The sequence below is a fragment of the Stenella coeruleoalba genome, assembly GCF_951394435.1.
Source record: "Stenella coeruleoalba genome assembly, chromosome: 12".
Lineage (NCBI taxonomy): Eukaryota > Metazoa > Chordata > Mammalia > Artiodactyla > Delphinidae > Stenella > Stenella coeruleoalba.
Window position 1 is genome coordinate 13,360,344 of NC_137158.1, and position 12,780 is coordinate 13,373,123.

The 12,780-nt window shown below is 35.7% G+C and overlaps 1 protein-coding gene across 7 annotated transcripts in view; it reads left to right on the plus strand.

Annotated features, from left to right (window-relative positions):
* Window positions 1-12,780, plus strand: part of SENP6 (SUMO specific peptidase 6) — a 102,617-nt gene that overhangs the window by 8,762 nt on the left and 81,075 nt on the right. For all 7 annotated transcript variants that reach the window (XM_079939922.1, XM_079939919.1, XM_079939918.1 and 4 more), the window contains 2 exons: window positions 8,898-8,991; window positions 11,359-11,419. In XM_079939922.1, the coding sequence (XP_079796048.1) occupies window positions 8,898-8,991; window positions 11,359-11,419 (155 nt within the window). The remainder of the gene's footprint in view (window positions 1-8,897; window positions 8,992-11,358; window positions 11,420-12,780) is intronic.

Here is a 12,780-nt window from a genome sequence, read left to right on the forward strand (position 1 = left end):
TTCTGCCTGCTTTCCAGGGGTAACCACCATCGTTAATTTGGTAGTTATCATTCCCATACATTTCTTTGTACTTTATGTTCTTATCTCTGAACCTGTGTATGTGTACAAATTGTTTTGAATGTTTAGAATATTTTATAAATCATGTCATACTGTATTCTTCTGTAATTTGCTTTTCATTCTTGCAGCATTGTTTGAGAAATTAAATTATGTTGATAAGAATAGGTCTAGTGCTTTGTCATAGTATGAATATACTACCTTTTATTTATGCATTTCCTTTTTTGTGGGAATTAGGTTGTATCTAATTTTTTACTATTACATACATTGCTACTATGAATATTTTAGTATGTCTCATATTGCTACTGTGAACTTTTTTTTAAAGTACATTTCCTTGTGCACATGTGCGTGTTTCTCTAGAGCAGGGGTCAGCAAACTTTTTCTGTAAAGGGCTAGTGAATATCTTACCCTTTGCATTCCAAACAGTCTGTCACAATTACTCAGTGCTGCCAGTTTAGCAAGAAGGCAGTTACAGATCATACATAAGCAAATGAGTGTGGCTGTGTGCCAGTAAACCTTTTTGAACACTGAAATTTGAATTTTATATAATTTTCTTGTAACATGAAACATTAGTCTTGTTTGATTTTTTGTTTTCCCCCCTAGCCATTTAAAAATGTAAAAGCCGTATTCTTAGCTTGTGGGCCTTATAAAATCAAGCAGCAGGCCAGATTTGGCTGGGCCATACTTTACTAACATCTGATCTAGGGTATTTCTTAGCAATGGAATTATCGGGTCATGTGCAATTTCAGCTTCACCTAAGTATTGCCAAATTGATCTCCAAAGTGCTTTCACTAGCACTTTTTAAGTTTTCTGTTTATACACATCATTACCTACTTAATAACGTCTGATGTTTTAGTTTTTGCCAGTCTGATGTGGTTATCAGATGGTGGTTTGAATTTGTAATACTCTGGTTTATAGTGAGGTTGAGTATCTTTATTACTGTGTTTTTAAAAATTGTTCATTGTTCATTGAATATTCAAAAAATATTGAGTGCCAACCTAGAGGTAACCCCTATTCTATGTGCCTGTGGTGCGTGAGTAAACTAAACAAAATACTCTATGAGTTTCTTTTTGTTTTTTGGGTTATTTTGTGTGTTTCCTCAGTTCTTAGTTGCTCATGTTTTCTGCACATTTTGTTCTGTTGGAATGTTGGGGTTCTTTACATAGTCTGGATAGGAAACCTTGGTTGAATTACGTGTATTGAACATACATCTTACAGAATTATTACTTGTCTTATTTTTAAACTCATGGAATAATTTTATGAGCAAATTTTTTAAATGTAGTCATTTATTGTTTTTTTCTTAATGTCTTGTGCTTTTTGTGATAGAAGAAATTCTTTGATCTTATTGGTCCCTTATAACTTTACTTTTTTTGGTTTTACTAATCACTGTTCATTTCTTTAGTTTTTACGATAGCAGGAGAGTGCCAGTCGGCTGTTCAGGTTGGGGTAACAGAATCTGAAAATCTATTTGTAGTGTATCTACTTCTTATGTTTTCTTTACATTTAAAAAAGTTTTTAAAAAAGACTATTAATGGGACTTCCTTGGCGGTCCAGTGGTTAAGACTCTGCTCTTCCACTGCAGGGGGCACGGGCTCGGTCCCTGGTCAGGAAACTTAAGATCCCGCATGCTGCGCAGCATGGCCAAGGAAAAAAAAAAGACTTTATTAAATACTTGCAAACCATATATGTGATAAGGGGTTAATATCCAAAATATATAAAGAACTCATATAACTCAATAGCAAAAAACCCAAATAATCCAATTAAAAATAGGCAAAGGACTTGAATAGACATTTTTTCCAAAGAAGACCTACAGATGGCCAACAGATACCTGAAAAGGTGCTCAGCATCACTAATTATTAGGGAAATGCCAATCGAAACTACCATGAGATATAACCTCATGCCTGTTACAATGGTTATTATGAAACCATGGTGACCATGCGCTGTTGGTGGGAGTGTAGATTGGTGCAGCCACTATGGAAAACAGTATGGAGGTTCCTCAGGAGATTAAAAGTAGAACTACCATATGATCCAGCAATTCTACTTATGTGAATATATCTGAAGGAAACAAAAACACTATGTTGAAGAGATATCTGTGCCCCCCTGTTCTGTAGCCGAGACATGGATACAATCTAACTGTCCATGAGTGGAAGAACGGATAAAGATGTTGTGTGTTTATACGATGGACTATTATTCAGACATAAAAGGGAGAGAAATCCTGCCATTTGTGACAACACGGGTGGACCCTGAGAGCATTATGCTAAGTGAAATAAGAATGCTGTGTGATCCCACTTATGTGTGGAATCTTAAAAAAAAAAAAAATCCCAAGCTCATAGAAAAAGAGACCAGATTTGTGGTTACCAGAGGCAGGGCACGGGAGGTAGGGGACTTGGATGAAAGTGGTCAGAAGGTACAAACTTCCAGTTACAGGATAAATAAGTACTGGGGTTGTAATGTATAAAATGATGGGTGGCTATAGTTAATACTCCTATAGGGCTTATTTGGAAGGTGTTAGAGTAAATCCTAAGAGTTCTCATCACAAGGAAAGAAACTTTCTTCTTTCATTTCCTTCCTTCCCTTCCCTCTCTTCCCTTTTCTTTATTTCTTTCCCTAGCTTGCTTTCTTTTCTCTCTTTCCCTCTTTCTCTTTCTCCTTCCTTCTTTTCTTTCTTTCTTTCTTTCTTTCATCTATATGAGATGATAGATGATAACTGAACATATTATGGTAATCATTTCACAATATATGTAAGTGAAGTCATTATGTTGTACACCTTGAACTTATACAGTGCTGCTCAGTTATATATCAGTAAAACTGGGCAGGGAAGACTTGTTTTTGTTTTTTATTTTTCTTTTTTCTAGCCATGCAAAAGAATTACTTATTATTTTTTAAGAGCAGTTTTAGTTTCACAGCAAAGCGGAAGGTACAGAGATTTGCCATACACCTCTCACCCCCACATCTGCATAGCCTTCACCAGTATCAACATCTCCCACCAGAGTGGTACAACTGATAACCCTCCACCGACAAATCATAGCCCGTAGTTTACGTTTTGGCTCACTCATTGTGTGGTATAGTCTGTGCGTTTGGATAAGTGTGTAATGACATGTATCCATCATTATCATGTCATACGGAGTATTTTCATTGCCATAAAAATCTTCATTGTTCTACCTATTCATCCCTCAGCCCCTCCACCCTCACCTCACCTTGGCAACTACTGATCTTTTTACTATCTCCATAGTTTTGCCTTGCCCAGAATGTCATCTAGTTGAAATCATACAGTAGATCGCCTTTTCAGGTTGGTTTCTTTCACTTAGTAATAGGCATTTAAAGTTCTTCCGTGGATTTTTTTTTTTTTTTTCCGTGGCTATTACTAAGTGAGTTCTTGGTATATTTTGGATAAAGTCCTTTATCAGATGTGTTTTTTTGGCAAATATTTTCTCCTGATCTTTGGCTTGTTTTCTAATTTTCTTGGCAGAGCAAAAGGTTTTAATTTTAATGAAGTCCAGTTTATCAGTTCTTTCTTTCATGGATTATACCTTTGGTGTTTCATCTAAAGAGTCATCACCATACCTAAGAGTCATCTAGATTTTCTCCTATGTTATCTTCTAGGAGTTTTATAGTTTTGTATTTTACATTTAGGTCTGTGATCCATTTTGAATTAAATAACTTGCTAAGATTTTGATTGCGATTGCACTGAATTTATTGATAAAGTTGGAAAGAACTGACATCTGGACAGTATTGAGTCTTCCCATTCATGAACATGAAATATCTCTCCATTTTTTTAGTTTTTCTTTCATTTCATTTATCAGTTTTGTAGGTTCCATCATAAAGATTTTGTACATATTCTGTTAGCTTTATAGCTAAGTATTTCATTCTTGGGGGTGCTAATGTGTTACTGTGTTTTTAATTTCACATTTACCTTGCTCATTACTGGTATATAGGAAAGCATTTAATTGTTTTGTATTAACCTTGTATCCTGCAGCCTTACTATAATTGCTTACTAGTTCCAGTAGGGTTTTTTTGAGTGATTCTTTCGGATTTTCTACCTAGACGATCATAGTATTTCAGTCTTTCTTTGTCTTTCTTTACCTTGACATGTTTAAAGTATACTGGACAGTTATTTTGTAGTTTGGGTTTGTCTGATGTTTCCTCATGATTAGATTTAGGTTATGAGTTTTTATAAGGAATGCCTTGGTAGTGATCTTTTGTCCTATTACTGGTGAAATTAACTTTGATCATTTAGTGTTTGCCAGATTTCTCCACTGAAAGGTACTATCATTTTCCCCTTTGTAATTAATAAATATTTTGTGGGAAACTACTTTGAAGCAATATAAATGACATATTTCTCTTCAGATTTCATCCATTAGTTTTAGCTTCTTTCCATTTATTTATTAGTTTCAGCATTCCTTGATGATGCATCCCTGAATCATTTTTTATTATAACGGTTTTGTTTTGTGAATTATATTCATAATTTTCAAATGTTAACTCTTGCTTTTAGAATAAACCCTACTTGATTGTAATATTATTCTTTGTCTATCACTGGATTTGATTTACTGATATTAAGGGTTTTATATCTGTCTTCATGAGAGAGTGCTTGGTAATTTCCTTCCTTAAATGTCGTTATCAGGTTTAGGATCAGGTATACTGACTTCATAAAATGAGCTGCAAAGTGTTCCTTTTTTTTTATTTTCTGGGAAAGTTTAGGTAAATTTGTTGCTATATTTTACAAGTTTGAAAGAAATTATGGGAGAAGCCTTCTGGGTCTGAGTTTCTCTTTACAGAAAGATTTATAATAATTCAGTTTCTTTTATTGACAGCAGTGTTCAAAAATTTTTTTTCTTGTGTCAATTTGGTAATATCTGTGCCCTCATAGGTGTTTAAGTTTGCTTTCTCTAGTCAACTAAGTCAGTTCCTACCCATCCATCAAATTTTCACCTTTCATCAGTTTAGTTACATCTCTCATCTGCTATTATCTTCTTTCTGGGTTCATTTTGTTCTTATGGGTTTCTGCTTTTTACCCCTCTTTCCATTACTGTCATTTTACTGGAGGGGTATGGAGAAAAATGCATATATTTAATTTACGATGCTTAACTGGGATCTCTCTTTAACCTTTGTATTAACTTTCAATTTTGTAAGTACAGTATAGTGGACATAATTTTCCATTCTGATTCTTACGAGTGTCAACCATAACAGGATATTGAAGTGTGTTGATACTCTCAAGGACTTTTGAGGGTTCAGAGCTTTTGTCCCTAGTGCAAGTTGCCCTAAAATTTATGTTTTTAGAATTTGCTTGCTTTTTGTAATTTATTTTTTCTCATTGGCAGTTATCACTTTCATGAGGTTATTTTTCTTTCATCTGTTAATTTATAGCTTCTAATCTGTCAATTAGGAAATCCTGTGATTACACTTGATTACTTAGAACTGTATGTACGGAACCTTGCTTCTTTAGAGCGTACACAATATAAAATCTCTTGACTTTTCACTGCTTAGTGGCCTTTTTTGTTAACTTGCCTGACTCTCAGTGATGGATAGAGTCTTTATAGACTAGTAATCATCATAGTTTATTACCTTTTCTGTGTTGGTAGCATAACTTAAACTTAACCCTTTCTTTTTTTAAAACACAGGTTCATTTTACATTTGATTTTTGAAAATTGGAGTGGGGGATAATTTTAGATTTATAGAGAAGTTTCAAAGATGTTAGAGAGAGTTTCTGTATACCATTTACCCATCTTCCCCTAAAGTTCCCAACGTAGATAATTGTAGTATGTTTGTCAAAAACTAGGAGATTAACATGGGCATAACACTATAGCCTAAACTACAGACTTGACTTGGATTTCACTAGTTATTTCATTAATGTCCTTTTCCTTTTGCACAGTCCAGTCCAGGACACCACATTGCATTTGGTTGTCATGTCTCCTTAGTCCCCTCTGATCATGACAGTTTCTTTATCTTCCCTTATTTTTCATAACCTTGACAGTTTTAAAGAGTTCTGGTCAGGAATTTTGTAAAATGTTCCTCAATTTGGGTTTATCTGATGTGTTCTTTTGACTAAACTGGCATTGTGGGCTTTTGGGAAGAAGCCACAGAGCTGAAGTCGCATTTTCATCACATCATGTTAAGTATGCTATGAATAAGACATCACTTCTCATGTTAACTTTGATGATCACTTAGCTGAGATAGTGATTGGTAGGTTTCTGTCAGTTTACTTTTTTCCTTTTTCTATAGTTGACTCTTTGGAAGTGAGTTACAAAGTTCAGCATATACTGAAGGGAAAGGGAATTCAGTTCCATCTCTTAGAGGAGAGTTTGTACATGTATCATTTGGAATTCTGTAAGGAAGATGTGTCCCTTCTCACCATTTATTTATTTATTCAATTATTTATATCCATGTGGATTCATGAATATTTATTTTATTAAGGAGAATTATAATTCATATCATCATTTTTTTAAAAAAACGCCTTCTTCCTTTCTGGCCCTACATAATATTCCAGGCTTATCTTGTATTTTTCCTGCGTCATCTCTAGAATCAGTCATTTTTCCTAGGAGCTCTGGCTCCTTGTATTGGAGAATGGTATTTAGGAAATAAGATCTGGTTGTAGGTGTGCTTGTTGCTACTGGGGTATCACTGCTTCTACACCTTCTGAGGACAGACCCTTAGCTCTGTATACTAACCCATGGAACAGCATATCTATATTCGTGTCTGTATCTATTAATCTATATGTGTATCAAATAAAAGTTGGTACTGATATCTCTTCCTCTAATCTAGCACCACTAGAACGAACAGTTCATTCTAGCTTTCCTCTCTTTTTTTCATAACTTCTTTTTCTGAAAGGGAGACACCTTGCTCCTGTTATCTACTATTTACTTACTTATATTTACATTATACATGTAAAGAAGTTTCAGATTTACTCATGATGACTTGTTTCCTCCTGTTTCATGATATTTTGGGTTGTGAACTCATTTTTTTGGGAAACTTTTTGAGGCATTGAAATTTTATTTTTTTTAGAGAAGATTTATATTTGATTCTGCTAGTCATTTAGAGGTTTTGGTGATTGTTTTTTTGCCTTTACAAACAGTTTTTTACTGTGGAAAAATATATGTAATGTAAGATTTATTGTTTTAACTGTTTATAAATGTACAAGCGTAGATTGGCATTAAATACATCCATAATGTTGTGCAGCCATCACCACTATCCATTTCCAGAACTTTTTCATCATCCCAGACAAAAGCTCTGTACCCATTAAAAAGTAACTCTACATTCTCCTCTCCCTCCAGTCCCTGGTGACCTCTGTTCTGCTTGCTCTCTGCATTTCCCTATTCTAGTTACCTCATATAAGTGGAATCATACAATATGTGTCCTTCTCTGCCACTATTGCACTCATTGTAATGTTTTCAGAGTTCATCCATATTGTAGCATGTGTCAGAGTTTCATTTCTTTATGGCTAAATAACACTCCTCTGTATGTGTGTGTGAACACAGCACATTTTGTTTATCCATTCATCTGTTGATGGATATTTGGGTGGTTTCACCTTCTGGCTCTTGTGAATAATGCTGCTGTGAACATTGGTGTACAAGTGTCAGAGTCCATGCTCTCAGTTATTTTGGGGTATATATCTAGAACTAGGATCACTGGGTCATAGGGTAATTCTGTGTTTAACTTTTTGAGGAGCTGCCAAACATTTTCCACATTGGCTGCACCATTTTATATTCCCACAAGCAATGCGTAAGAGTTCCGATTTCTCCTCATCCTCACCAACACTTGTTATTTTCCATTAAAAAAAACAGCCATCCTGACGGGTGTGAAATAGTATCTCATTATAGTTTTGCTTTGCATTTCCTTAACATCTGGTGATATTGGGCATCATTTCCATGAGACTCTTTTAATTATGGACTTTTCTGGGCCACATAGGTTATGAAGATTCTGGTACCAAACCTGAGTGATTGTGAGCTGATGTTTAGGAATTCCCTAAACATGGGGTGGAGAGATACACTTTATTTGTCATTATTAGTTCACCCCCAAACCCAGAGCCAACGGCAAGATGTCATAATTATCCCTACTGTCTCTTTCTTCAGTGAGATTCTTTTTTCTCCCCCCCGCCCCCCCCAACCCAGTTCACCCAATTGGATTGTCACCCTTCAGGTCTTCTGGTCTATGATCTGACCTTTCATTTTACTGAGGCTCCAAACCTGGTCTTCCCAGCCTCTGGGCCTCAGGTTTTTGTCATATGGCTCAAAAACAAATGCCAGCTTCAGAACTTCATTTATTTCTCAGGTTCCCACTTCATAGCTGTTTATGGCTTCGGGGTATTTCAGGCATGCACTTAAAATTTTTCTTAAACTCATCGTGAGCGTGTTTGGTGTTCTGATCTGGAGAGTTATTTCTAACATTGAGTTCACCCTGATGCTAACACAGAAAACCTTGGTTTGTCTCTTTTCTGCTAAAAGGCAGAGATGATTGGCTGAGGTAAAGAAAAGGCTGGTGGTCTGGATTTAGTTCTCATAAATAAGGCAAGCAAATTAACAGGTACTAGTTTCTAGAACCAGTGATCAAATACGGTGGAGATGCAGGGTTGATTTTTATGTATTTCATATTCATGTATCCCCATCCACATTTTTATTATATTTTACTGATTTGAGCTTTTTTTCTGTAGCAAGCTCACACATATGGATGAGTGTAAATTAGCAAAAACAGATTTTAATGTGTTCTTTTTCTCTTTAGAGGAAATAATCAAAAGGCAAGCAAATTAAAAGAAAATCCTGACTAAGCAAAGAGTTTGGGAAATGCTCAATTTTATTTTGTATTGAATGGCTCTATTAATGAATACTTATCTGAGTTTGTTTTTATTTCAGCGTTGGCTAGATCAGAATCTAAAAGAGATAGAGGTTTTAAAAGGAATTGGAGCTTTGATCATGGAGAAGAAAGTGAAGGAGATACAGATAAAGAGTAAGAATGTTTTTTTCCCTCTCAGATGTTTTATAAGAATGAAACTTTTCATTAGATAAACAATTTTATTCCATGGAAATATTTTTAAGAGTATGGTATTCTTAAGAAAACATTGAACTCTTTTACAGTAGCATTAAGGAAAGAAAAAGCAGTTCTTTTATTGGTATATAATTTTGTGGTTATATTTCTTCATCTTTTGAAATGTATAAATATGTGCATATAGTACATGTAACCTTATAATTAAAAGTTGACCTGGGCTTCCCTGGTGGTGCAGTGGTTGAGAGTCCGCCTGCCGATGCAGGGGACACGGGTTCGTGCCCCGGTCCGGGAAGATCCCACATGCCGCGGAGCCTGCGCATCCGGAGCCCGTGCTCCGCAACGGGAGAGACCACAACAGTGAGAGGCCCGCGTACAGTAAAGAAAAAAAAAAAGGCGACCATACTACAGGATTCCTATTAAAGAAATTGTTCTTTAAAAATAAAAAATAAAAAAATACGGCATTCTGTTCACTCAAATCATTCTGATTTGAGAAGCCACCATTTATCAGGAGTAAATGAACCCACATTACGATTCCTGAAATTTTTAAGAAAGTTTAGTGTCTTTCTTTCCAGTTGTGACTCACCCTGCCCCCCCACCACATTCATCTTAGATTGCTAACAGAGAAAGCAGAAACCCTGTAAATGATAAACACAGGTGTTGACCCAGACAGACGTTAAGCAAAGCATTCATTACACTTTGTTAATGTACTTGGAATGACTGCTGTAACTTTTTAAATAGTTTTAATAGAGCCTTTTGCATGTTATGAGATTTGTATTACAAATTTAGTATGGCTATTAGTTTCTTAGTTTACTGATCTGGTTTTCCACTGGCCAGAACAAACAGCAAATTAAGAGACACACAAATATATACACTAAAGTTCTACCAAAACTGCAAATATTTTTTAGAAATTTTACACAAGAAGTCATTCAGAGTATATTGGCTAAATATTGTAGGTGCTTCACTTCTGTCTGGGCAACAGCTCCGTTCATCATTACCACTTTATGTGCCTTCACCTATGAGATGTTGAACTGAAGTGAAGTTTTATTTGAGGGAGAGCTTTGAACTGGTATGTTTCTCACTCAAAATTTGTATTTTATGGTTTTCTTTCTTTCATTTCTTTTTATTTCTGATTATATTTTATAACAGACATTTGTTATTTATGTAATTTTGAAAAATTGGAATTAAATCTGAAATTGAGTAGACCACTTGTAAACGTTAAAAAGTATCCCACCTTTTTTTTTTTTTTTTTGTGGTATGCGGGCCTCTCACTGTTGTGGCCTCTCCCGTGAGGAGCACAGGATCCGGACGCGCAGGCTCAGCGGCCATGGCTCACAGGCCCAGCCGCTCCGTGGCATGCGGGATCCTCCCGAACCGGGGCACGAACCCATGTCCCCTGCATCGGCAGGTGGACTCTCAACCACTGCGCCACCAAGGAAGCCCAGTATCCCACCTTTTAAGCATTTTTGTAAAATGTTTGCAGGAGAGAATTTTTAGCATTAAAAAAGTTGGGATGTATACAAACAATAATGAAACAAACATTTTACATTTTTGTTATAAATAGCTAAGATTTTACTAAAAATAGCTTAGCAGAATTGTCTTCAGAAGGGTGTATTTTGACTTTGTTAGAAGATTTGTCATGATTATATAAAAAAAAAATGTGTCTTTTAAGGTGCTACCTGTCCTGTATGTTTCACTTATGAATTTTACTCTTTGGTTTATCACTATGTTCAGATTAACATGAACTGTTAATAGATATATCGGTTTTTTAGAATCAGGTCAATGATTCTCAGTAAAGGGTTGGTATTTCCCACAATGGTAGAGGTATAACTATTTTATTGGGTTAATACCATTGCAGTTACTTTCTTTTCATTAACTAAAGTTTTCTTACCAGTATGTTTCTTTCCCTCTACTTTGTTTTTCAGCCCCTTTCCCCTAATTTAAAATCCAAGACAGAAAGGAAAAATGAGTGACTATTTATGAAATCCATAGTTAAGAAAAGCAAAATTATGTGTTCATTAATGGCAGAGGTCAGGAAACAGTGGCTCATGGGCCCCGGCTGGCCCACCCCTGGATTTTTGTTATAGTTTTGTTGGAACACAGCCACACAGATAGTCTGTGGCTACTCTCATACTACAGTGGCAAAGCAAAGCGGAGTAGTTGCTGCCAAGACTGTATGGCCTGCAAAGTCTAAAATATTTACTCTCTGGCCCTTTACAGAAAAAGTTTGCTGATCTCTATATTAGGTGAGCACAGAGGCTAAAACTTCTGAATTTAATGTATGGGTTGTAATTGTCACTTAAGGCTTTTTCCCCTTTATTTTCTGTGTAGTGAGGCAAATCTACTCAGTGTAGATGAAGATGAGGATTCTGAAACCTCAAAAGGAAAAAAGGCAAGTGTTACTTTCTATTTATTTATTTTTTTAGGTTATATACTAAAAACTAAAGCTTCAAAAGAAGATTTGTATTTTTGATTGTAAGTCCCAACCACCCACTTTCCTACCCCAAAGGCAAATGGTATTCCCAGTTTCTTGTTTATCCCATCAGAAGTATTTTATTTATCACAAAGAAAATATATATTCTCGCCCCACCTTTTTTGTTTGTTTGTTTTTGCGGTACGCGGGCCTCTCACTGTTGTGGCCTCTCCCGTTGCGGAGCACAGGCTGCGGACGCACAGGCTCAGCGGCCATGGCTCACGGGCCCAGCCGCTCCACGGCATGTGAGATCTTCGTGGACTGGGGCACGAACCCGTGTCCCCTGCAACGGCAGGCGGACTCTCAACCACTGCGCTGCCAGGGAAGCCCAAGAAGTGCTTTAATAAAGCCTTGTGCTTATACCTTTTCACATCTTTACAGTGTATTTGTAGGATATATTTCTAAAATTGCAGTTGCTATTTCAGGAGGTAGATTTACATGTGATTTTGCTAAATATTGCCAAATGCCTCATTCATAGGAATTAGCATTAGCCATAACTGCTAGCACTATATGAGAGTTTTCTCTTCTAACTTTGGGAAGTATGTGGTCAAACTTGAATTTTTGCCAATCTGACATAGTACCCTCTTTACATATTTCCTGTACTTACAGTTGAATAGTATTTTAGAGACTTTTAAAGTTACTTTTTTCTCCCTGTCTTTGTGGGGTTTTTTTCCCCCACATCTCTATTTTGACATAATTTTGGGAGTTTATAGAATTTAAAGTTTTTCTCTATAAGGCTACTCACACTGAAAAACTATAAGGTTTTTTACATTGCAGTTTTCTCTAGCTTTTATTTTAACATTTTGATTCCTTAGAGTGGGGCTATTTAGGTGTTCTTCAGGTGGACACAAATATAGTGAGCTTTGTAGGTAAAAGTAAAAGGTGTTTTTCATCATGATCTTCTGTGACATTGGTCTTTAACTTGAGGGGGGGTTGCTTGCAGATGCCCTTTTTTTTTTTAATGTTGATACTTTTAAAGTAAAATAAAACTTATATGACACTTATGTATCCTGTGATCTCTAAAGATAATTCAGAATTGATACTCAGCATCATCTGTCTTAACAGTACATGTACAACAACATTGTAAATCAACTATATTTCCATAAAAAAACTTAAAGAAATACAGGTACCATTTCCTCTTTAACAGGTGGAAATTTATATTTTTCCTTCTTCTCCTTAAATTCATATTTCTGTTCAGTTTTCCCACAAAATTTTAACATTATATGTGTATTTTAACTTCACATGATGTATTTTTATGCAATTGAAAATCTTTTAATTAC